We start from the raw sequence: 25,568 nt of genomic DNA on the forward strand, positions 1-25,568 counted from the left end.
CGGCACGGATGTCCCTGGCTGCGGCCCCAGGGGGGGAAGGTTGCGCCTTGTGCTGCCCTCCGTTGGCTGCAGGCACCGCCCCCACAGCTCCCATTGGCTGCGGTTCCCGGCCAATGGGAGCTGTGGGGGTGGAGCCTGCAGGCGAGGGCAGCGGGTGGGCGGAGCTTCCAGACACTCACAGCTCCAGCTCCAGCCCAACATGGTGCGGGAGGGACAACAGTGCACGAAGCCGCCTCCCTGCTCCCCGCTAGGAAGGGCCGGACGCAGGGACGTTAGTGGCCGCAGTCCAGGGTCCCAGGCTAAGGGGGCCCCACCAAAAGATCTGCACTTCTGGCAGCCTGGAGATCTTTTGGCGGAGTCCCCCTTAGCCCAGGCTGCAGCCCCTAGAGCCCCTGCATTAATCCTGCCCTGTCTGCACCCCAAACTCCTCATCCCCAGCCCCAACCCATAGCCCGCAGCCCCCACACCTCCCAGCCACTGGGTCTCATAATTTATAAAATTGCTATACGCAAAAATCCAAATATTGAAAATTAATTCCTGGGTCCTGCAGACACTTGGACACAGAACTTTACTCACGGAAACAGCCCCATGGTTCGAAGTTCAGTGAGCATTTGCCGCATCAGGAACTCCGTGTGTTTTCATTAAGAACTTGTCATGTGGTGGCATAAAATCTGTCACTTCAACAGTAAAACAATTTTGTTTTAACAATAAAAAGTTATTTAAACTCTCAGTAATTTACAATAGCAATTTTTTTATACCGGCCATAAAATCCGAAATCTTATTAACACTTTGGAAACGAAAAAAACGAACAAGTAGAAAACATCCATGTTGACAATTTAAGACCATAAAATGGAAGAGAAGATAAGATAAGATAGATAAGAACCCAATATTTAAATGTCATAATTTAAATAAAAATTTTATTTGTGATTTTTAGCCACCCTAAGAAGGGGAGCTCCCAAAGGGTGCTGATGAAAATGTGGACAGGTAGGAGAAACACCAAAACAAAACCAAGACCTGTTGTTTGAAAACACAAGAACATAAGAATGTAAGAATGGCCATACTGGATCAGATCAAAGGTCCAGCCAGCCCAGTATCCTGTCTACCGACAGTGGCCAATGCCAGGTGCCCCAGAGAGAGTGAACCTAACAGGTAATGATCAAGTGATCTCTCTCCTGCCATCCATCTCCACGCTCTGACAAACATAGGATAGGGACACCATTCCTTACCCATCCTGGCTAATAGCCGTTAATGGACTTAACCTCCATGAATTTATCCAGTTCTCTTTTAAACCCTGCTATAGTCTTAGCCTTCACAACCTCCTCAGGCAAGGAGTTCCACAGGTTGACTGTGCGCTGAGTGAAGAACTTCCTTTCATTTGTTTTAAACCTGCTGCCCATTCATTTCATTTGGCGGCCCCTAATTCTTATATTATGAGAACAAGTAAATAACTTTTCCTTATTCGCTTTCTCCACACCACTCATAATTGTATAGACCTGTATCATATCCCCCCTTAGTCTCCTCTTTTCCAAGCTGAAAAGTCCTAGCCTCTTTAATCTCTCCTCATACGGGACCCGTTCTGAACTCCTAATCATTTTAGTTGTCCTTTTCTGAACCTTTTCTAATGCCAATATATCTTTATTGAGATGAGGGGACCACATCTGCACGCAGTATTCAAGATGTGGGCATACCATGGATTTATTTAAGGGCAATAAGATATTCTCCATCTTATTCTCTATCCCTTTTTTAATGATTCCTAACATCCCGTTTGCTTTTTTGACTGCCGCTGCGCATTGCGTGGACGTCTTCAGAGAACTATCCACGATGACTCCAAGATCTTTCTCCTGATTAGTTGTAGCTAAATTAGCCCCCATCATATTGTATATATATATATACACATAGAGAACATGAGAAAATGGGGGTTCCCATTCTAACTCTTAATGAGACCAATTGATTAAGGTATCACAACAAAAGTGTTTTTTTCTCCTGCTGCTAATAGCCCAATTAATTGAATGGTCTCGTTAAGAGCTGGTATGGCAACACCCATTTTCTGATGTTCTCTCTATACACATATATATCTTCCTTCTATATTTTCCACTCCATGCATGTGATGAAGTGGGCTTTAGCCCATGAAAGCTTATGCTCAGATAAATTGGTTAGTTTCTAAGGTGCCACAAGTCCTCCTCATTAGCTTTTCCTGACTGATTATGCTGGGGGCTCTGCCTGGCTCCAGCACTCCGGTCCCTCAGCTACCAAGGCCACCTGGGAACCCTGATCGATTCCAGCTTCAAGGAGTGCTGAGATCCATCTGTCTCTTTCTGTGCCTCTGTCTCTCTCTAGGTATAGCCTCCTGACCCTGCCTCCTGTGATCAGTTATCGTTTGCTAGCCCTAACTTTTGTAATCAAATTGAAGTTAGATTTAATCTTGGAACGGTTTTCTTTGTTTGGCTCCCCTTGTAAGGTTACTACCTGGAAATAAATAACTTTCATGGTTAAGCTGATTGCTCACCCCCTTACCCCCCTCCCACACCTCCGTGGGTGTTTTTGGCTTCTCCATTCACTCTGCAGCAACACTCCTTGTCCTGAAGCTAAAGATCCCTGCAGCCCCAAAAATCCTGTGGGATTTGCTCATGAAGTGGGTTACTAGCAGAATGGTTGTGGGGTGAAGGCGGGGATAGGGAGGTGCTGAACCTGGGGCATAGGAGGGTGGCAGATTAAGCTGTTGCTCAGTCCAGCCCTGTGAGACCAAGGTCATATGAGGACAATTTAAATTAAATTGCTTTAAATTGCTTTAAATTGCTTTTCAATCCAGCCAACTGAGTCCAGGGACACATAAGGGGTCAGCTTGTGAGTGCTGAATACCCAGTCCTCTCTGACATGCTATGTTCATGTGTGTGTGTGTGTGTGTTCATCAGATTTGAGAGCTGGAAGACCCCAGCCCTGGGGAACCGAGGTCCTGCAGGGTAGCTCCATTGGGAGGGAACTTACAGAAGGAAGGAGTAGCGATCCATAGGAAAACACAAGTGACAAAAGCAGCACATTGACAGAATTGCAGAATCTCCCCCCCACCAGAAGAGTAACCCTAACAAATAGGCGTACCCCAAGGTAAAGGGCAATTCTGGTAACAGCTCATTTGGGGCTTCTTTGGAAGGGGGATGGACGTCATTCTTGGGACAAGTAACCTGCTATGGCCAAAAACAATTTAGCCCTGTGCGCCCTTCCAGACAAGTCTTATGTCCCAAATACTTTGGGTCTTCCGGGATAAGTCCCCGAATAATCAAGGATCTAAACCAAAAAGGTCGTCACGTCTAAAAAGGAAGAAAGATTGTCGTTGTGGAGACCATGAAACAAGCCCTGCAACTTTTGGACACGTATCCCGACAGTCCACAGGGGGCACATCAAGGAACGTTCAAAGCGAGACGGGCGTTCTTTTTGGGGAGACTAACCCCCATTGCGCTGACCAGGAGAAGGGGGAAGTGGGAGCCTGCAGCGCCATCTAGCGGCCAAAGGAGAAATCGCCGGCTTCTGGACCTGTGTGCGCCCTTGGTTCGGTTCACATGCAAAGCTGTGTCACGCCAGGTTGGGAAAACGGGGTTCTGCTGCCCGACATCATCCTCTGGAATGACTCAACCCGATAGGACACCTCCTGCGATACACTGCTCCGAGTGACACTCTCAAACAGGCCCCACAGCTCCCCAGCCGCCCCCCACCGGGAGGCAGGTGTGAGAAGATTGTTCTCCCCAACTGACAGAGGGAGAAACGAAGGCTGAGAAAGGTGAAGAGCCTCGTCTTCCATCACACAACCTGTCGGGATAGAGTTGGGAACAGGACCCAGGTGTCCCGACTTTCAAATTAATCTTCATTCTATGATGAGATAACTGGCTCTGTGGATGAGGGGAAAGCAGTGGATGTGTTGTTCCTTGACATTAGAAAAGCTTTTTACACTGTCTCCCACAGTATTCTTGCCAGCAAGTTAAAGAAGTATGGGCTGGATGAATGGACAATAAGGTGGATAGAAAGCTGGCTAGATTGTCGGGCTCAACGGGTAGTGATCAATGGCTCCATGTCTAGTTGGCAGCCGGTATCTAGCGGAGTGCCCCAAGGGTCGGTCCTGGGGCCAGTTTTGTTCAATATCTTCATTAATGATCTGGAGGATGGTGTGGATTGCACCCTCTGCAGGTTTGTAGATGACACTAAACTGGGAGGAGAGGTAGATACACTGGAGGGTAGGGACAGGAAACAGAGGTCCCTAGACAAATTAGAGGATTGGGCCAAAAGAAATCTGATGAGGTTCAACAAGGACAAGTGCAGAGTCCTGCACTTAGGACGGAAGAATCCCATGCACCGCTACAGACTAGGGACCGAATGGCTAGGCAGCAGTTCTGCAGAAAAGGACCTAGGGGTTACAGTGGACGAGAAGCTGGATATGAGTCAACAGTGTGCCCTTGTTGCCAAGAAGGCCAATGGTATTTTGGGATGTATAAGTAGGGGCATTGCCAGCAGATCGAGGGACATGATCGTTCCCCTCTATTTGACATTGGTAAGGCCTCATCTGGAGTACTGTGTCCAATTTTGGGCCCCACACTACAAGAAGGATGAGGAAAAATTGGAAAGAGTCCAGCGGAGGGCAACAGAAATGATTAGCGGACTGGAATACATGACTTATGAGGAGAGGCTGAGGAAACTGGGATTGTTTAGTCTGTAGAAGAGAAGAATGAGGGGGGATTAGATAGCTGTTTTCAACTACCTGAAAGGGGGTTCCAAAGAGGATGGATCTAGACTGTTCTCAGTGGTAGCTGATGACATTACAAGGAGTAATGGTTTCAAGTTGCAGTGGGGGAGGTTTAGGTTGGATATTAGGAAAAAAACTTTTTCACTGGGAGGGTGATGAAACACTGGAATGTGTTACCTAGGGAGGTGGTGGCATCTCCTTCCTCAGAAGTTTTTAAGGTCAGGCTTGACAAAGCCCTGGCTGGGATGATTTAGTTGGGGGTCGGTCCTGCTTTGAGCAGGGGGTTGGACTAAATGACCACCTGAGGTCCCTTCCAACCCTGATATTCTATGATTCTATGATCAGTCTGGAGTTTCACACACTGAATGATCAGAATAAAGGGACCTGCAATGAGCTACAGACCAACAACCATTCACACTGATTCTTCAGCAAGTCTTTTAGAAGCACAAGAACACCAGCGAGAACCAGGAACGGCTCAGAGACAATCAGCAGCGAGAAGGAGAACTATTCACCAAGCAGATGATTGGTTCTGGCTTATTTGCTGGGCCTTATACGACAACAACAAAGTCCTGAATCTCCTCCCTGCCACGAGACCCCCTGCTCAGCCAATCAGCGTGGAGACTCTGGCGGTGGGCTGAGGGTTCCCCAGATGGCCCAGGGATGGCTCAGGTCACCGGTGAGGATCACTCTCAGAGCACGCTTCCTGTCCCAACTCTTTGGGAGGCCTCCCACCATGAGGGCTACAGAGCAGCCCTCTCCTTGCCAGTGGAGGGAGGGAAGCAGGAAAAGGGAAACCAAAAAAGTCAAACCCCAAGGACTCGAAGGGACAAAGGCTTAGCTGGGGGAAAATTGTCCCACCTTAACCTCCTGTTTTCCGTGCCGAGAATTGGGCCAGCACCGGGCAGATCAGGCTGCCTCGGTACCAAACCTCTCTGGGGCTCTTCCCTTCTCCACAGGGACGTCTGTCTTCTCACTCAGTGAGCAGTGGGAAAGGAGAAAACTCCAGAGAGGCTCCACCTCGCGCTCACATACGAGACCCTGAATTCTCTCTCAGTCCTCAAGGAGACACCTCAAGAAAGAGACTCCCTGCAGCAAAGCCCCGGGGGTCTCTGAGATCCCCCTGCCCTGCAGCCTGTCCTCCCTGGCCGTTGTCGTGGACTCTCTGTGAGGTCACCGCCTCCCAACCTCCTTTCACCAATCAGCTGAGTGCTGCAAAAGGCCCTTGTGATGTCACTGCCACCCCCAGCCCTGCCCTGCAGGGCTCATGTCCTGCCCCGAGCCGGCTCCTGTGCGTGTTTGAGCTGCTCCCCCTGGGTCACCCCCACACACTCAGTGTTCGTGCAAGGGTTCACGCAGGCCACACGTGGAACCATCAGAGGATGCTCAATGTGCCGCACTCGGTTTTGCAGAGATTTGGAGACTTGGAGGCCAGAAGAGACTGTTAGATCATCTCATCTGGCCCCCCTACACATCACAGGCCTCCTGTATGGAGCAGTAGCGAGTTTTGGACCAAAGCAGACTCCAGAAAGGCATCTCATCAAGGGATGGAGGAAGCACCACTTCCCTTGGGAGTCTGGAGGAAATTGATGCTGTGGGGGGCAGGGAATTGACCCCAAGGACACATTTGTGAGTCTGTATCATAACACACATGCACAACAGCACTGCGCGAAGTACGTACACGTCACATTAACTCTGATGTTTCCTAATGTTTACAGGCCTGGTCTCCAGGGTGTTCTTTGTGCTTCTAGGTCTATTGTGGGGAAAGATGCAATCATTTAGTTCAGAGTGGGAGCCGTGTTAGTCTGTATCAGCAAAAAACAAAAACAGAAAGAGGAGTACTTCTGGCACCTTTGAGACGAGCAAATGTATTTGGGCACATTTGATGGCATGCCTGATGTGATTAGGTCCTAGGATGGTGTCCCTAGACTAGATATGTGGACAGAGTTGGCAATGGGTTTGTTGCAAGGATAGGTTCCTGGGTTCGTGTTTTTGTTGTGTGGTTGCTGGCGAGTATTTGCTTCAGGTTGGGGGGCTGTCTGTAAGCGAGGACTGGCCTGTCTCCCAAGATCTGTGAGATTGAGGGATCATCCTTCAGACTAGATTATAGATCCTTGATCTTGCCCTGGAGATCTTTTAGTTGGGGGCTGAAGGTGACGGCTGGTGGCGTTCTGTTCCTTTCTTTGTTGGGCCTGTCCTGGAGTAGGTGACTTCTGGGTATTCTTCCTTTCAGCAGGTGGGGATTGTACTTTGAAGAATGCTTGATAGAGATCCTGGAGGTGTTTTTCTCTGTCTGAGGGATTGGAGCAAATGCGGTTGTATCTTAGAGCTTGGCTGTAGACAATGGATAGTGTGATGTGGTCTGGATGAAAGCTAGAGGCATATAGGTAAGCATAGCGGTCCAGGATAGGGTGGTGTTTATGAGACCATTGCTTATTAGCACTGTAGTGTCCAGGAAGTGGGTGTCCTGGGTGGCCTCTTCTTCTGCCCCTCCACCCCCACCAACATGATACAGTTCTGCGGTGACCTGGAATCCGACTTTCCACGTCTCCGACAGAAGGAATATTTCCAACACACCTCTGAACAACACACTAATCCACAAAGACCTTCCTACCAACACGACAAAAAGAAGGATTCTGCCTGAAGGTCAAAACAGCAGACTGGACTTCAACTCGAGTGCTTCAGCCGACAAGCACGGGCTGAAGTGGTCGAAAAGAAGCATCACTTGGCCCATAACCTCAGCCGTGCAGAACACAACACCGTCCACAGCCTCAGGAACAACTCTGACATCCGAATCAAAAAGGCTGACAAAGGAGGTGCTGTCGTCATCATGAATAGGTCGGAATATGAACAAGAGGCTGCTCGGCAGCTCTCCAGCTCCACATTCTCCAGCCCATTCCCCTCTGATCCCACTCAGGGTGACCAAGAGAAACTGCACCATCTGCTCAAGAAACTCCCCGGAAAAGCACAAGAACAAATTTGCACAGACCCGCCCCTGGAATCCCGACCAGGGGTCTTCTATCTGCTACCCAAGATCCATATACCGGGAAATCCTGGACGCCCCGTCATCTCAGGCATTGGCTAGGGGTGCTGGTTGCTCAGGGCCGGAGGAGAGAGTCGACACAGCCAGATACTCCTGCTGTCTGGATGCCCATGCCTGAGAGGATTTCATCGCAGTCTCTGACGAGGGGGTTCAGGCTCCAGTGCTCTGCTCTGTTTTCCCAGCCCTGTGCAGGGGGTTGTTTCCAGTTTCAGAAATGGGGCAATGTTCACACACTCCCAATGGGTCTTTGCATGAATCAGGCCCTAAGCCAGGGGCAGGCAAACTTTTGGCCTGATGCTGGATCGGGTTTCAGAAATTGTACGGAGGGACAGTTAGGGGAGGCTGGGCCTCCTCAAACAGAAAGGCATGGCCCGGCCCCTGCCCCCATCCGACCCCCACTTCTCGCCCCCTGACGGCCGCCCCGGGCCTCCTGCCCCATCCAACCCCTCTGTTCCTTGAGGGGCCCCAGATCCCCCTGCCCCTAACAGCCCCCACCACCCCATCCAACCCCCCCTCTCCTTCCTGCCTGCCCCCCGGACCTACTGCGCCTTCTGTTGCCGGCACCCAGTGCCGAGAGGCAAAACAACAGCAGGGGGGGTTCGTTACCCTGTGTGCTTCACCCAATAATCACAACGGGGTGGAGAAGCAGAAAAGTTTATTTGCAGCTGCAAACAAGGTACAGGGAGAATAAAATCTCAAATCTGCACCCCAGAGCAGGTCATTACACACACTTTTATATCCCTTAATGCTACTGCACTACACATCAGCCAATTAAAACTTTACACAAATACTCTGCCTTCCTTATATGGGTTACAACAATGTTTAGTTCCTGCAACCTCTAACGAGCATTCCTAGCAACTTAAACAACCAGCACATTCTGTCTGGCCTTGTAGTTCTTTCTCCTATTATCTTTAACTTGGCGTCCGCAAACCTTACACGATGAGGCATTATCTGCGGCTGCAACATTGTTTTAAGAGCAAAAGAGCTTACTCAAACCAGCCAGGCCTGAATTCTATTAAGGGGCATTGAGAAGAAGCCCTTAGGCCTTCAGCAGGGAGACTTCCTCTACTCTTATGACCTTCCATCCCCTCGACTTAACTAGTGGCCATGCCCTGGGGTCTCCAACAATTCCCTTCTTTGAGAATACTCATTTCTATTGCTTGAGTCTTCTCATCTTTATTTACTTACTAGCGGGCTATGCATAAAATTAAAATGTTCAAAACTATGCAAAATAAGCATTTTTACACAGGACCACATACAACACAGTAAACATAACATGATTAATACAGGGAAAAAAAACTTAAATAATAGGCTAAACAACCCACTTGGACAAGCCACGGGGAAAGGCCCCAACCAGAAAATAGAGAGCCTAGCCAATCCTCCCCAGTTTGCTGATGAATGCCCTTTACCAGCTGCTTTAGGCGTTGTAAATCAGCTTCTACGGATGGCCCTGCATCTGTTATATTAAAGCAACACATGCCCGCAAACTCCTGGCATAGGTGACCATGGCGTAGAAGCAAATAGTCCACAGCCAGCCTGTTCTGTAGCATACCCTGACATACTTCCCCTAACTCATGTGAGAGTTGGGCCAGGACGGTTGAGGTAAGTTAATGGCCTTTGCCACCGTGCAGGCAAGGTGCTCTACTGCGTGATAATTATGCACCACAAGCCCAGGAACACCAACTAAGGAAAAGGCCAGAGCTGCTGCCTCACTCTCTGAGAAGAAGGTTACCTCTGACCTACAGGTGGAATCAAGGGGAATAGCATCCCTTTTATAACGGACAGATAACTGCAGAGGGTATGGAAAAATCAATGGGGCCACATGACCAAGAGAGCAGGGACCCCCAGAACTATTGGCCGGGACATAGGAATATGCATGTCTGCCACATATAAGGAACCACCCTGCTGGCAATTTCATGTGCCCGTAGGCAAAGAAGATTTCCACACTGTTATTACATTTAAGTTTTTCATTGGTGAGGTTTTCCCCAATGTGGATAGCATTTACAAACCTCATACAAGAGGGGGCAAGGGTTGTATTGGCTAGGTAATAAGAAAACATGCAGGCATCTAACTTATACTGGGCAGATCCAAGGGTATATAAATCAGTATAAGTAAATGTTTTATTTACCGTTTTTTAACAGGGAATAATGCTGAACCAGGGTTGGGGCTGCACATACACCAATAAAACAAGTCTCCATGATTGCACCCATGGAAAATATATGTGATAAACAAAACGACGTTGTGTTCACTGCACTCTGGGCCAGTGCCAGCCAGGTATTTACGGGTACAATGCCTGAAACAGCAGTACCAGTTAGGCACATGGCCAAGAGGGGGAATAAAATATACCCTCCCATCTATTTTCCTGCCTTCCCGGCGGGCTGCCATTTAAATAATAATTTTAGTCCAAGATCTTCAGTGGAGGGGGCTGAATGCACCTTTCAGTCGGGGCCGGGGTGGGGGGGTTACACCACTTTCAGCCGGGTATAATGAATCCAATTCTTGTGTCCCTCGACCTTTGCTGCCGTGTGGGAGACCAGCAGGACAGTATAGGGTCCCTTCCACTTTTCCTGGAGGGGCTCGTCTTTCCAGGTACGTACGAGCACTGAATCACCAGGCTGCAGGGAGTGGATGGACGAGTTCAAGGGTAGAGGCTGGGAATCCTTAGTATACCTGCGAAGAGACAAAAGAACAGCAGACAGGGAACACATATACTGAGACAGAAACCCATTCCACAATTCCCACTCTCCCCCTGACACAGCCGGTGTATCATTCATAGGCCATGCCCTTCCAAACATAATTTCAAAGGGACTGAGCCCTAATCTACCCTTTGGGAGAGCACGGATGAGGAGCAGAACTAGGGGCAGGGCATAAGGCCACCGTAGGGAGGCCTCCTGGCATACTTTCGAGAAATGTCGCTTAAGGGTCTGATTGGTCCGCTCCACTACTCCACTGGCTTGCGGTCTCCAGGGTGTATGGAGTTTCCAGGGAATCGGTACGGCATCTGAGATGCTTTGGACGATTTTTGACGTGAAGTGTGTTCCATTGTCAGATTCCATCCACTGGGGAAGTCCAAAGCCAGGAATGATCTCCTTAACTAACTTGAGAGCCACTGTCCTGGCAGTGCAATTCCGACATGCAAAGGCTTCCGGCCATCCGCTGAATCTATCCACTATGACAAGGAGATACTTGAACCTTTGGGTCTGGGGAAACTCAGTAAAGTCTATTTGCCACACCCGTCCAGGGACTGGAGTGGCTTCCAGGGCCGCTGGTGGTACTGGGTGTCCTAGTCGGGGGTTATTCTTTTGACAGACTAGGCATTCCGCCTGTACCTGGGCAGCCAGGGGTCTGAGTCTGGAGGTTATGAAGTACTTTCCCATTAGTTGGATAAGTGCCTCCCTGCCAGCATGAGTGGTTTGATGTATTTTCTGTAATACTAGCAGAATTAGGCCCTTTGGTAAGAGGACTTTCCCTTCCAGGGAATGAAGCCATCCCTCCTTTTCCTGGAGACCAAGTCTGTCTGCTAGCTGTTTCTCCTCCCCAGAATACTGAGGGGTCAGGAGCTCCCTCACTGTTGGGATAAGGGCATGCATATAGGTGTTCTCACTCTGAAGGGACATCAGGGTGGCAGCATGCTTCGCCTCTCTATCTGCCCTGACATTACCCCTGGTCACATCTTGATCGTCCCTCTGATGGGCCTTACAGTGTACCACCGCCACTTCCGAAGGGAGTTGCACGGCCTCTAGAAGCCGGAGGATTTGGGGCCCGTACTTGACTGGGGAGCCTTGGGCTGTCAGCATTCCCCTTTGCTTCCATGCATTGGTATACTGTCGGATTGTGTCTCGAATGCTCTGTAAAAAGGCTCCAGGGCTTTCCTTTGGGTCCTGCACTACCTCATATGGTTTAGTCCAATTATTCTGTCTGACAGCTGCATGACGGAGTCCGTACAGTAGCAGCTCCTTATAGGAGGTGAGGTGGGTCATAGCCTGATTGTCATTTGGGTCCCACCTAGGATCCTTTACGGGAACCTGATCATCTGGGGTCGGGATATTGTTATGGTCCTGGTCATATCGCCTCTTAGCTAAAGCAAGGGAGGAAGCAATGACCTGTTCTCGTTCAACCTCGGTCAACAATGTTTGCAGAAGGACATTACAATCATCCCAGTCTGGCTTACAGCTGCTAAGACATCCCTCAAAAACCGATACAAACTTGCTTGGGTTGATAGAAAATTCTCCAGCCTGTGCTTTGAAAGCGGCCAGTTCCATCGGATTAAAAGGTGTATGAGTATAGACCTGCATAGTAAGAGCAGCTTGTTCTTTCCCATTGCATTACTGGCAATTTTAGTCTCGGTAAGTAACGGGTATACTCCAGCAGATGGAGCTCGAACCTCACTATGAGCTTCACTAGGAATCTTACTTTGAGCCTCGCTCTGTGTGGGTGTAGGGGCCGAAGGGGACACACTCTGTGTGGGTGTAAGGGCCGAAGGAAACACCGGATCTGCCATTACTTTGGGGGTGGAGGTCCGGTGACTGACATTAATTGCTACCGGGCCAATCGGGGTAAATTACAGCGTTGTAAAATATCAGTACAAGACCACAAGATCATAAACAAGTAAGCATACGAATGTTCATTCCACTTCCCCGTTCGCTGACAGAACAGGAGTAATTGGAGGATTGTATTATGATTTAGCGATCCTCCGGGAGGCCACTGTTCCTGGTCCTCTAATTTGTACTGAGGCCAGTCAACCGTACAAAATCGCTTCAATTTACCCTTAGTCATTGGATCTGATCCAAGTACCTTCCAATTTACTAAAATACACTCTAGGGGCGTGCACCGTACCCTACCTCCCGTGCTCTGTTCCTGTCCCATACCTACAGGGTGACTCTGGGCGTCCCCAGGTTCCAACAGCGCATACAATCCGGATTTCAAAAGTTTCCTATCTTATCCAAGGGACCGGTTCCCCACCGTCGCCCACAGCTGCTCCTCCCCTACGTGCAAGGGACTGGTTCCTCACCATCGCCCACAGCTGCTTCTCCACTATATGAGTGTGTTGCACCGTTGTGCCCTTCGGGGTTGATCAAACTGCTTCTCCTCCGAGGCCCCCGATGAACTCACCGGTGTGCGCTGGGCATCGGTTGTCGCTGCAATCCTCGACCTCCAGGAGGGGTCCGGGCAAGGCTAAATTGCAGCCTCGTCGCCCCACGTTGGGACGCCAAAACCTGTTCCTGCCACCCAGTGCCCAGAGGCCAAACAACAGCAGGGGTTCATTACCCGGTGTGCTTCACCCAATAATCACAACAGGGTGGAGAAGCAGAGAAGTTTATGTGCAGCTGCAAACAAGGTACAGGGAGAATAAAATCTCAAATCCTGCACCCCAGAGCAGGTCATTACACACACTTTTATATCCCTTAATGCTACTGCACTACACATCAGCCAATTAAAACTTTACACAAATACTCTGCCTTCTTTATATGGGTTACAACAATGTTTACTTCCTGCAACCTCTAACAAGCATTCCTAGCAACTTAAACAACCAGCACGTCCTGCCTGGCCTTGTAGTTCTCTCTCCTATTATCTTTAACTTGGCGTCAGCAAACCTTACACTCTGAGGCATTATCTGCAGCTGCAACATTGTTTTAAGAGCAAAAGAGCTCACTCCAACCAGCCAGGCCTGAATTCTATTAAGGGGGGTTGAGAAGAAGCCCTTAGGCCTTCAGCAGGGAGACTTCCTCGACCCTTATGACCTTCCATCCCCTCGACTTAACTAGTGGCCATGCCCTGGGGTCTCCAACAAGAGTAACTGATTTATTTGGGCATAAGCTTTCGTGGGCCCATGAAAGCTTACTCCCAAACAAATCGGTTAGTCTTTAAGGTGCCACCAGACTCCTCGTTATCTTTCTTGGAGGTTATTTTCAGGCTATACCATGGCTTGATTTTATTTTTCATTTAAGGCACTAAGAATATAAACAATACAGGCCCTGGGCACATTTCACAGCATTGCAGGCGTTCGTTGAACAGGGCACTTGTGGTGTGAAAAATGTTTCTCTTGAGTCTGGACCGTGGCTATATCGTGACCAAGAAATTTGGACCTTGACAAAAAATAATTATCTACCCCGGCATTAAGGGCTGCTCTGAAGAGGACGGTGATCAAGTGTTCTCCAGGTGCACTGACAGTAGGAGACGGGGGATTTAGGTTAGACATTAGGAAAACTCTCTAGCTCTAAGGACAGTTCACTGTGGGACAGGTTGTCACAGACTCACAGGCCAGTGCCCTCTTGGCTCCGTATGGCCCCTGCTGGGAACCGGCCTTTCAGAGTATTGACCCTACATGAGGTCACACTCTTTGCTCAGGGTTTAAGCTGTAGGCTTCTCCTCCGCCTCCCAGTATCGCCCGTCTGAGCCTCCAGCATGCCTGCCTCTCTCAAGCCTGCAGCGATTCTCAGCCAGCGCAGCACAGAAGGGTTTATTGTACGTCTGGAGCAGATTACAAGACCTTCTCAGGGGCGTCCATCTGGGTCTGTCCCCATCCAGGTGGGCTCAGGCCGCTCTTTGTTCCCAGACCAGAAGTGAATCCTCCTTTCTGCGGCCCACCCCATATCACCTCCAAGGCCCCACTTCCATCTGTCTTCTTTCCCGGGAAAACAGGTCTCCAGGTGACTCTCTCTTCAGCTCTTTGTTCTCTCCGCTGCCCATAACTGGCTGGCTCCAAGTTGGGATGGGCCTTCAGGTCATCAGTCGCTAAGTTACAAAGTGCCCAGGCCATGGTCTGGGGTCCAGGCTGCTAGACTGGGTCACACTTGGTCCTCTACAACAGCAGACACCCCACCTCCCACCTGGGTTAGACATGCAGCACACGGGGGAAACTGAGGCACACAGTATACATACGCAACGTTAGGAAAATACCCCACTTCGTCATACAGGTTGCCTAGAGAGGATGTGGAATCCCCGTCGTTGGAGGGTTTTAAGGACAGGTTGGACAAACACCTGTCAGGGATGGTCTAGGTTAACTTGGTGCTGCCTGAGATTGGGGCTGGACATCTCTTGAGGGCCCTTCTAGCCCAGCATTTCTATGGCTCTATGAATGGTGAAAAGGACATTAGTGGCACTTACAAACTAAACGCAGACACTTATTCCTGTCCAACAGACGTCCTCAGGTGATGATGGCAACAGCGCGACCAGCTGCGAGTAGACCCGGCCATTTACCGTGTTATAATCATGAAATTCGACAGAAAAAAAAGCCGTCCCCACCACAGACGCACAAGCACTTACTGCTGACAGACCTAGCTCACCGCACCGTGCAGCCAGAGCACGGCGTGCCCACACTGAATGGGGCAAACACTGAACTCTGACTAACAGAGTTTTTAATCCAGTAAAATGTTGGAAATTATTTTGTGCAAATAAAACATTATTACAGAAAACTATGACACCTGAAAAGCAAAACGTGATTCAGTGAGCAGAGAGACGAGGCCGGAAATTCCACACGGGACGCTCCAAGTGCCAGAGGAAAGCTAGGGAGGGGTTGACTGGTTCTTGTAGGGAGACAGAGCAGAGCTCATCCGTCTTCCTCTCGGGGGTCCCCTCAGGCCGTGGCACGGACTCCACCAGGCTCTGTTAAGCTGCAGAAGTTAAACACAGGCAACGTCTGTCAAAGGGAACCTGCCATCATGTTTTGCAACGACAGTGCACACTGCGGTCGGGGCGGTCGCCCGAGTGGCTGCAGGGTTCAGTGGACAAAATCTCTAACCCCGCTGACAAAGCTTGTAGCTCCAGGGTCAGAGACCCGGGTTCCTGGAGCCCCAAGTGCTGGGCTCTGTCCCTGCTGCTTCCTCCCTGCAGTTCACTGGAGACTGTTCTCTGAAGCAGCTGCAGTTATCCTTGCAAAAGCTGAGCTCAGCCCACGCTGTGTCAGCAGCCACAGAGAAATCCCTCTCACTAGAGTCTTTCACACCTAAAGTCATCGCAGAGAAAACAAGGGGGATTTGGCTGCAAACCTGCTCCTGCACCCCCAGTGTGAATAAAAGGGAAATAAGAGATCCCAAACTCCCCTGTTCTGCTCCTTGGGGCTGGTTTGCTCGAGGGGACGGGCCAGGGAGACTCAGGGTCCAATGACTTGGACTAGGTCTCTCTCTCCAGAGGCCTCAGTGAGAGCAGTGAACCCCTAGGCTAGAGCCCCCATCACTTACCCTTGGCAGATAGGTCAGAGCCACTAGATCCTTGGTCGTTTGCTGTGCAGAGGAGGAGGAGAAGAGAGAGTATATTAGCGTCTCTCACAAGGCAGGTTTCAGCATAGTTAGTAGATACGGGGACTCCTATCCAAAGGGAACAGTCATCACCTGACTCTTCCCGAGCAGTGAGCTGGTTGGTGCACAGACCAGTCTACAGGGCAGCTGCCCAGGATTTCCATTATTCACGTGCGAAAAACATCACCATTGTAGGGGGACAGCACTGCTCTGTGCTCTTCATGCCTCGTCAGAACAGGAGCCCAGACTACTCAACATTCAACGGCTGGCAAAGCAGGAGATGCTGGGCTAAGGATACTCCTGCCAAACAACCTCAACTCTGCCTCCTTTGGTCTGTGCCCAGAGGGGTCCCTCACGCAGACCACAGATGTTACCCTCCCCCCGCCAATGAACAGCAATTCCCGCCTTAATCAATGGTGCTGCACCAAACAGTGTGGACGGTATGAAGAGGAATGCGGATTTGGGGCAGTGCTGGGCACACAGACAAGGGCAAGTTTGGTTTGGCATGGTGCTGGTCTACTTCCTGTTCCTATTCCCAGACCCACTGGGGCAGAGTTTGAGTTGCGTGGGAAGCATCATAATTAAGACCTTACCAAATTCACGGTCGGTTTTGGTCAATTTCAGTCACAGGATGTAAAAAATTGTTATTTTCATCATTTCAGCTATTTAAATCTGAAATTTCACAGTGTTGTACCTGTAGGGTCCTGACCAAAAAGGGGCTGGGGGAGGGGGGCAGCAAGGTTATTGTCGATGGGTCACGGCATTGCCACCCTTACGTTTAGGGTGCTGCTGGGGGGGCACTGCCTTCAGGGCTGGGTGCCTGGCCAGCAGCTACCGTTCTCTGGCTCCCCAGCTCTGAAGGCAGCACGGAAGTAAGGGTGGCAATACTGTGATCCCCTCCAATAACCTTGCAAACCCCCTCCGCCCCCCACAACCCTCTTCAGGGTCAGGACCCCCAGTTAGAGAAACGCTGGTCTCCCCGGTGAAATCTGTATAGATTTCATGGTCTGTGATGCGTTTTTTATGGCTGTGAATTTGGCCATAATACCTCTGCATATCCTGGTTTGCCAACCTTTGACTTCTGGGAATTAAACACTCCCATTCTGAAAGGACACAGGGAGCCCAGGGCAGGGCTGAGCACCTGCCACCTTAACTCCCCATTAACAAAGTTCTTGCATGTGAATTTCTGTTGTTCTAGAGAAACGAGGAGGAGGAGGGAGGGAGGCACGACTGAGGGCCAGCTGTAGGAGGTAGGGTGGTGCTCTGCGGAGGTTTTGTTGGCACTTCTCAAACCCCCTCCGTTACCTGCTGGGGGACCCCTGAGAGCATAGAGAGAGAGCTGGATTTTATTTACACCCTAGCAGGGCCCGGCAGATCTGTGCACTTTATACTGGCTCTTCATACCAGACATTAGAGGGCCTCAGATGCAGTCAATAATGTATGTAAATATCTCCCATAATTTTTAGTCTTGGTCCTGTTGGTAAAGCTAATTACAGGAGACAATTGAGAAGGGGATTTGAACTTGTTGTCATCGAGGCGACAGAGTGGTGCTGATCTGAAGTCAGTGGAAAGACTCCCATTGGCTTCAACAGGCTTTGGATCAGGCCCAGATTTCACAAGCACCAAACCAACTTTCAGGTAAATCAAAAGAAGTGTAACATTAAAAGCAGGTCAGACACCTTCAGGGTCACACTCAGCCACAAACAGCACAGCTCTAGGGGGATAATAATTCAGCCCAAAACCACCGTATACATTCCTGACTATCGCCTTGTCTACACTACTAAAATTGGGACCCATGCCCGCAAGCCATGCAGTTCCACCAGAGAGAGCAGGGGTGGAGCAATCGAGGAGATGGGGTTCAGGTGTTTTTAACCCTTGTATCGTCTAGGACTTCCTCGGAGCAAGGTTAGAGAACACGTGTCCACAGCCACTCTACACTACTGAAGACGACCTCTGCTGGGAAAACAACACAGCAGGGCTCAGATTATCCAACAAGTTCTTGGAATGTGTTGGAGACAATTTTTCTTTCAGAATGTGGAGAAAGCTATTAGGGGAGAGGCTGTTCTAGATTTGGCTTTGACAAATAGTGAGGAACCGGTTGAGAATTTGAAAGTGGAAGGAAGCTTGGGTGAATGTGATCATGAAATGACAGAATTCATGATTCTAAAAAATGGTAGGAGGGAAAACAACACAATAAAATAATGGATTTCAAGAAGGCAGACTTTAGCAACTCCCTGAGTTTGCTAAGGTAAGATCCCATGGGAAGCAAGTCTAAGGGGAAAAACAGTTCCAGAGAGTTGGAAAGTTCTCAAGGAGACATTATCAAGAGCACAAGTGCAAATGATCCCACTGCACAGGAAAGAAATGAAGGATGGCAAGAGACCACGCTGGCTTAACCAGCCTACAGGGCAGCTGCCCAGGATTTCCATTATTCACCTGCAAAAAACCTTACCACTGCAGGGGTTCAGCACTGCTCTGTGCTCTTCATGCCTCGTCAGAACGGGAGCCCGGACTACTCAACATTCAATGGCTGGCAAAGTAGGAAATACATAAGAACGGCCACACTGGGTCAGACCAAAGGTCCATCTAGCCCAGTATCCTGTCTTCTGACAGTGGCCAGTGCCAGGTGCCCCAGCGGGAATGAACAGAACAGGTAATTATCCAACCATCCCTGCCCATAATGGCTAATAGCCACTGACAGACCTATCCTCCATGAATTTATCTAGTTTCTTTTTTAACCCTGTTATAGTCATGGCCTTCACAACATCCTCTGGCAAGGAGTTCCACAGATACTCCTGCCAAAAACCCTCAACTCTGCCCCCTTCTGTCTGTGCCCAGATGGGTCCTTCAAGGACACCATATACTTCACCCTCACCCTGTGTTCCCTCTAAGCTGCACGGTCGCGCGGCCACCCAGGAATGAATCAAATCCCACGCACTTAATGAGCAGAGCTGCGCATGGCAGCATGTGTTCAGGTGCCCCTCCCCCCGCTGCTCTGCAGCCCCGTTGCTCCTGCCCTTTGCCTTGGAGCCCCTGGGCAGCAGCTCCCGAGACCCTCCTCCTGGCTGTGCAGAGCGGGGAGGAGGGAGGTGGCGCTGATGTCAGGGTTTCCCCCTCCCCCCACCCACCTGACCCATCTCTGCAGTGCAGGCCGGGGGGAGGGGGGGACAGGGATCAGGAGCAGGAGAGCTCAGCTGCTGGGGTCTGAGCCTTCTGGTGTGAGTGCCTTCAAGAGACAGCGCACGGTCTCTCAGACTTCCCCAGCAGCCAGCACACATGCACACACATACATATACACACACTGTCTCTCTCTCTCTCTCACACACACACAGAGTCTGGTATCTCACACACAAACTGTCTCTCTCTCACACACACACACACAGAGTCTGGTATCTCACACACAAACTGTCTCTCTCTCACACACACACACACAGAGTCTGGTATCTCACACACAAACTGTCTCTCTCTCTCACACACACACACAGAGTCTGGTATCTCACACACAAACTGTCTCTCTCTCTCACACACACACACAGAGTCTGGTATCTCACACACAAACTGTCTCTCTCTCTCTCACACACACACAGAGTCTGGTATCTCACACACAAACTGTCTCTCTCTCTCTCACACACACACAGAGTCTGGTATCTCACACACAAACTGTCTCTCTCACACACACACACACACAGAGTCTGGTATCTCACACACAAACTGTCTCTCTCTCACACACACACACACAGAGTCTGGTATCTCACACACAAACTGTCTCTCTCACACACACACACAGAGTCTGGTATCTCACACACAAACTGTCTCTCTCTCTCTCACACACACACAGAGTCTGGTATCTCACACACAAACTGTCTCTCTCTCTCACACACACACACAGAGTCTGGTATCTCACACACAAACTGTCTCTCTCTCTCTCACACACACACAGAGTCTGGTATCTCACACACAAACTGTCTCTCTCTCTCTCACACACACACACACACAGATTTTGTGTGTGTGTGTCTCTCTCTCACACACACACACAGAGTCTGGTATCTCACACACAAACTGTCTCTCTCTCACACACACACAGATTTTGTGTGTGTGTGTGTCTCTCTCACACACACACACAGAGTCTGGTATCTCACACACAAACTGTCTCTCTCTCTCTCACACACACACACACACACAGATTTTGTGTGTGTCTCTCTCTCACACACACTCACTTTCTCTTTCACACTCACCTCCAACACATATTTGTGTTGTTCTTGTTGTTGTTACTTCTTGGTATTTCTTGCAGTGCACACATATTCTCTGTAATTTTATTCTTTCAAAGTGCTGTTATTTTAGGTTTTTGACTGGTCTGTGCAGTAAAAAAATATTTCTCTTATGCTTAAATTTAATTCTTTGAGCAGTGAGTTCTAAAATGCCTAACCTGTCCTGGCTGGAGTAATTATCCCTATGGTAACTTTTAAAATATATACATTAAATCTAGGTTTCTTTGTACCTACTGGTGGCACACATCCACATATCCACCTCGATATTGGTGCACATAACAAAATTCCTTCCGCACAGTGATGGAAAAAAATAGAGGGAACAGTCCCCCTGCCAATCAACATCAATTCAATTCCCGCCTTAATCAATGACGCTGCTCTGAACAGTGTGGACAGTATGAAGAGGAATGCGGATTTGGGGTGGTGCTGGGCACACAGACAAGGGCAAGTTTGGTTTGGCATGGTGCTGGCCTACTTCCTGTTCCTATTCCCAGACCCACTGGGGCAGAGTTCGAGTTGCGTGGGAAGCATCAGAATTGGGACCTACCAAATTCAAGATCCATTTTAGTCAATTTCACAGTTTTAGGATTTTAAAAATTGTAAATTTCATTATTCAGATATTTCAGTCTGATAATTCATGGTGCTGTAACCTAAGTTCCCTCTAAGCTGCACAGCAGACTATAAAGGGCTGTGCAGAACCTATAAAGGGCCAGGAGCAGCAGGCTGGAGAGGAGAGAGGTAGGGGTGGGTGGGAAGTGGGGAGGGAAGCAAGTTGGGGCATGCAGGCTGCCGCAGGCCTCTCTCCCAGCCCCAGAGCTCTGGCGGGGTGAGCGGGGCCCCTCCCCCAGAGTTCGCTGCTGCCACTGGGGAGAGAGGGGCCCCTCCCCTGAAGCTTGCTGCTGCCGGCAGGGAGAGGGGCTGCAGGAAATCCTCTGGCCCCAGCGGGGCAGCCTGTGTGCACCCCAAACCTCTCATCCCCGGTCCCACCCCAGAGCCCGCAGCCCCTGGACTCCAAGTCACTGGGTATCATAATTTTATAAAATTGCTGTACGCAAAAATCCAAATATTTAAAATCAATTCCCGGATCCTGCAAACACTTAAACAGATACATAACTTTACTCATAGAAACAGTTCCGTTGTTTAAAGTTCAGTAAGTGTTTGCAGCATCAGGGACTCAGTGTATTTTTATTAAGAACTTGTCATGTAGTGGCATAAAATCTTTGTCACTTCAACAGTGAAACAATTTTGTGTTAACAATAAAAAATTATTTGAACTCTCAGTAATTTACAGGAGCAATTTTTTTTATATAGCCCAAAGTTTTCAGGCTCTTCAGCCTGCCTTTAGCCACCTAAGGGAGGGGTTTTCGAGAATGCTCAGGGCACAAGTCCTATTGACTTCAAACTGCAAAACCTGATGGTTGAAGCATTTCAGCTCTTTACTTGTGGAAGTACAGTGTACTGGCCAGAAATCCTCTCGCTCTTCCACGTCGCTTTTCACTAGTAGATCTCAAAGCTCTTTACCAAGGAGGCATAGAGCACAGGCTACTTGGTTTTGAATTCTGTCTCTCTATAGTCTCATACTAGGGAATATTAACGAGGCCTTGGGCTTGTCTTTTTCAGCACAGATGAGCATTTTAAGTGTGAAACTTCTTAGTAGAAAAAACCTACATAAAATCTGAAATTTTATTAACAATTGGGAAACTAAAAAAAAAACAAACAAGTTAGAAAACATCCACTTTGACAATTTAAGACCATAAAATGGAAGAGAAGATCTAGCAATATGTAAATAAGAAATCTGATTTAAGTTTAAAAAAACCCTCTAAATTTAAATGTCATAATTTAAATACAAATTTTAAAGTTCTGATTTTTATCCACCCCAAGAAGTGGAGCTCTAAAAAGGTGCTGTTTTAAAATGTGGGTACGTATGAGAAACCCCAAAACAAAACCAAGAACTGTTGTTTGAAAACACAGGGCAAAGGAGAAAGCGACAACACTCAAGGCAACCGAATTAAGAAGAGAAAATTACTCTTGCCTTTTGTTGAAAGCAACCTGAGCAGAAAGACTACATGAAAGACAGACTGCAAAGGATAGAGAAGAGTTGGGAAAGTGAAAGGTAAAGGCCAACTGGTCCCAATACAACAGTCTCTTTGATCCTATATAAAATGTATAAATTTTCAATTCATGTACATTTGGGCTTTAATACAATTTCTATACAGATAGGGTCTGAAAGCAAGACAATTTAACACACATTCTGAAACTGGGGCTGAACAGTTTATAGTTTCTGGTAAATCTAATTTGGCTAGTATATTTATATAGTTTTGTCATCAGTCAACAACCTCATCCCCCCACTCCAGACCCCAACCCTCTGCCCCAGCCCTGAGCCCCCTCCTGCACTCTGAATCCCTCATCCGCAGCTAGAGCCCTCACCCCCACACTCCAACCCTCTGCCCTAGCCTGGAGCCCCCTCCCGAACACCAAACAAATCCCTCAGCCCCACCCCATTAATTTTGTTATCTGCCCCAATATGGAAGTGATCTGTCACACATCACCTCCATATCGGTGTCACATAAGATTCATTCCGCATACGAGTGGGAAAAATTAGAGGGAACACTGGTTGTAAGTGTAGGGGTCCAGACCCAGAAAGGGGCTGGGAGGGCACAGCAAGGTTACTGTAGAGGGTATTGCCACCCTTACTTCTGCGTTGCCCTCAGAGCTGGACACCTGGCCAGCAGCAGCTGCTCTCTGACCACCCAGCTCTGAAGGCAGTGCAGAATCCCCTACAATTACCTTGCAACCCCCACAAAGACCTCCTTTTGGGTCAGGACCCCTGGTCTGAGACACACTAGTCTCCCCTGTGGACTCTGTATAGTATCAGGTAAAAGCACACAACACCAGAATTCAATGTACGTGACACATTTTTCAAGGCTGTGAATTTGGTAAGGCCCTCATCATAACACCTCTGCATATCCTCGTTTGCCAACTTTTGACTTCTGGGAATTAAACACTCCCATTCTGAAAGGACACAGGGAGCCCAGGGCAGGGCTGACCACTTGCAACCTTAATTCCCCGTTAACAAAGTTCTTGCATGTGAACTTCCGTTGTTCTAGAATAAAGAGGAGGGAGGGAGGCATGACTGAGGGCCAGCTGTAGGAGGAAGGGTGGTGCTCAGGGGAGGATTTGTTGGCACTTCTCAAACCCCCTCCGTTACCTGCTGGAGGTACCCCGGAGAGGGTAAAGAGAGAGCTGGATGACTGCACCCTAGCAGGGTGTAACATTAAAAGCAGGTCAAACACCTTCAGGGTCAAAGTCAGCCACACACAGCACAGCTCTAGGGGCATAATAATTCAGCCCCAAACCACCGTATACATTCCTGACTATCGCCTTGTCTGCACTAGCAAAATTGGGACCCATGCCCGCAAGCCATGCAATTCCACCAGAGAGAGCAGGGGTGGAGCAATCGAGGAGATGGGGTTCAGGTGTTTTTAACCCTTGTATCATCCAGGACTTCCTCGGAGCAAGGTTAGAGAACACGTGTCTACAGCCACGCTACACTACTGAAGACGACCTCTGCTGGGAAAACAACACAGCAGGGCACAGATTATCCAACAAGTTCTTGGAATGTATTGGAGACAATTTTTCTTTCAGAATGTGGAGAAAGCTATTAGGGGAGAGGCTGTTCTAGATTTGACTTTGACAAATAGAGAGAAACTGGTTGAGAATATGAAAGTGGAAGCCAGCTTGGGTGACAGTGATCATGAAATGAGAGAGTTCGTGATTCTAAGGAATGGTACGAGGGAAAGCAAGAGAATAAAATAATGGATTTCAAGAAGGCAGACTTTAGCAAACTCAGGGACTTATAGGTAAGATCCCATGGGAAGCAAGTCTAAGGGGAAAAACAGTTCCGGAGAGTTGGAAAGTTCTCAAGGAGACATTATCAAGAGCACAAGTGCAAACTATCCCACTGCACAGGAAAGAAATGAAGGATGGCAAGAGACCACGCTGACTTAACCAGGAGATCTTCAATGATCTAAAAATCAAAAGAGAGTCCTACACGAAGTGGAAACTAGATAAAACTCCAAAGGAAAACTAAACAAGGATGTAGGGGCAAAATTAGAAAGGCCAAGGTGCAACATGAGATCAGACTAGCTAGAGACATAAAGGGTAACAAGAAAACATTCTACAAACACATTAGAAGCAAGAGGAAGACCAAGGACCTGACAGAGGCGATATCTGAGTCAATATCTCTGAAAAGTCATGAAAGATGGGAGAGAGGACTGGAAGAGGGGAAATATAGTGCCAATGTATAAAAAGGGGATTAGGGACAACCCGAGGAATTACAGACCAGTCAGTTTAACTTCAGTACCCAGAAAGATAATGGAGCAAATAATTAAGCAATCAATTTGCAAACACCTAGAAGATAAGGTGATAAGTAACAGTCAGCATGGATTTGTCAAGAAGAAATTGTGTTAAACCAACCTGATAGCTTTCTTTGACAGGGTAACAAGCCTTGTGTATGGGGGGAAATGGTAGATGTGGTATATCTTGACTTTAGTAAGGCTTTTGATACTGTCTCGCAGGACCTTCTCATTAACAAACTAGGGAAGTACAACCTAGATGGTGCTACTATAAGGTGGGTGCAGAACTGGTTGGAAAACCGTTCCCAGAGAGTAGTTATCAGTGGTTCACAGTCAAGCAGGAAAGGCATAACAAGTGGTCCCTCAGGGATCAGTTCTGGGTCTGTTCATTATTTTATCATGGCATAGAGAGTACACTTATAAAGTTTGCGGATGATACCAAGCTGGGAGGGGTTGCAAGTGCTTTGGAGGATAGGATTAAAATTCAAAATGATCTGGACAAACTGGAAAAACGGTCTGAAGTAAATAGGATGAAATTCAATACGGACAAATGTAAATTATCCCACTTAGGAAGGAACAATGAGATGGACACATAAAGAATTGGGAAATGACTGCCTAGGAAGGAGTACTGTGGAAAGGGATCTGGGATCATAATGGATCACAAACTAAATATGAGTCAGCAGTGTAACGTTGTTGCAAAAAAAAAAAAAGCGAACATCATTCTGGGATGGATTAGCTGGAGTGTCATAAGCAAGAAACGAGAAGTAATTCTTCCGCTCTACTCTGTGCTGATACAGCCTCAACTGGAGTATTGTGTCCAGGAAGGATGTGGACAAATTAGAGAAAGTCCATGGGAGAGCAACAAGAATGACTGAAGACCTAGAAAACATGACCTGTGAGGAAAGACTGAAAGAATTGGGTTTGTTTAGTCTGCAGAAGAGAA

At 48.6% G+C, this 25,568-nt stretch overlaps 1 protein-coding gene across 1 annotated transcript in view; it reads right to left on the reverse strand.

Annotated features, from left to right (window-relative positions):
- Positions 1–13,071: 13,071 nt before the first annotated feature.
- The window catches only part of LOC144263816 (class I histocompatibility antigen, F10 alpha chain-like), a 1,122,758-nt gene continuing 1,110,261 nt past the window's right edge, over positions 13,072–25,568 (reverse strand). The window contains exons 6-7 of the mRNA XM_077814805.1: positions 15,950–15,991; positions 13,072–15,382 (exon numbers count right to left, since the gene is read on the reverse strand). Coding sequence (XP_077670931.1) covers positions 15,378–15,382; positions 15,950–15,991 — 47 coding nt within the window. The 3' untranslated portion in view covers positions 13,072–15,377. The remainder of the gene's footprint in view (positions 15,383–15,949; positions 15,992–25,568) is intronic.

Source organism: Eretmochelys imbricata, chromosome 4, assembly GCF_965152235.1.
Source record: "Eretmochelys imbricata isolate rEreImb1 chromosome 4, rEreImb1.hap1, whole genome shotgun sequence".
NCBI lineage: Eukaryota > Metazoa > Chordata > Testudines > Cheloniidae > Eretmochelys > Eretmochelys imbricata.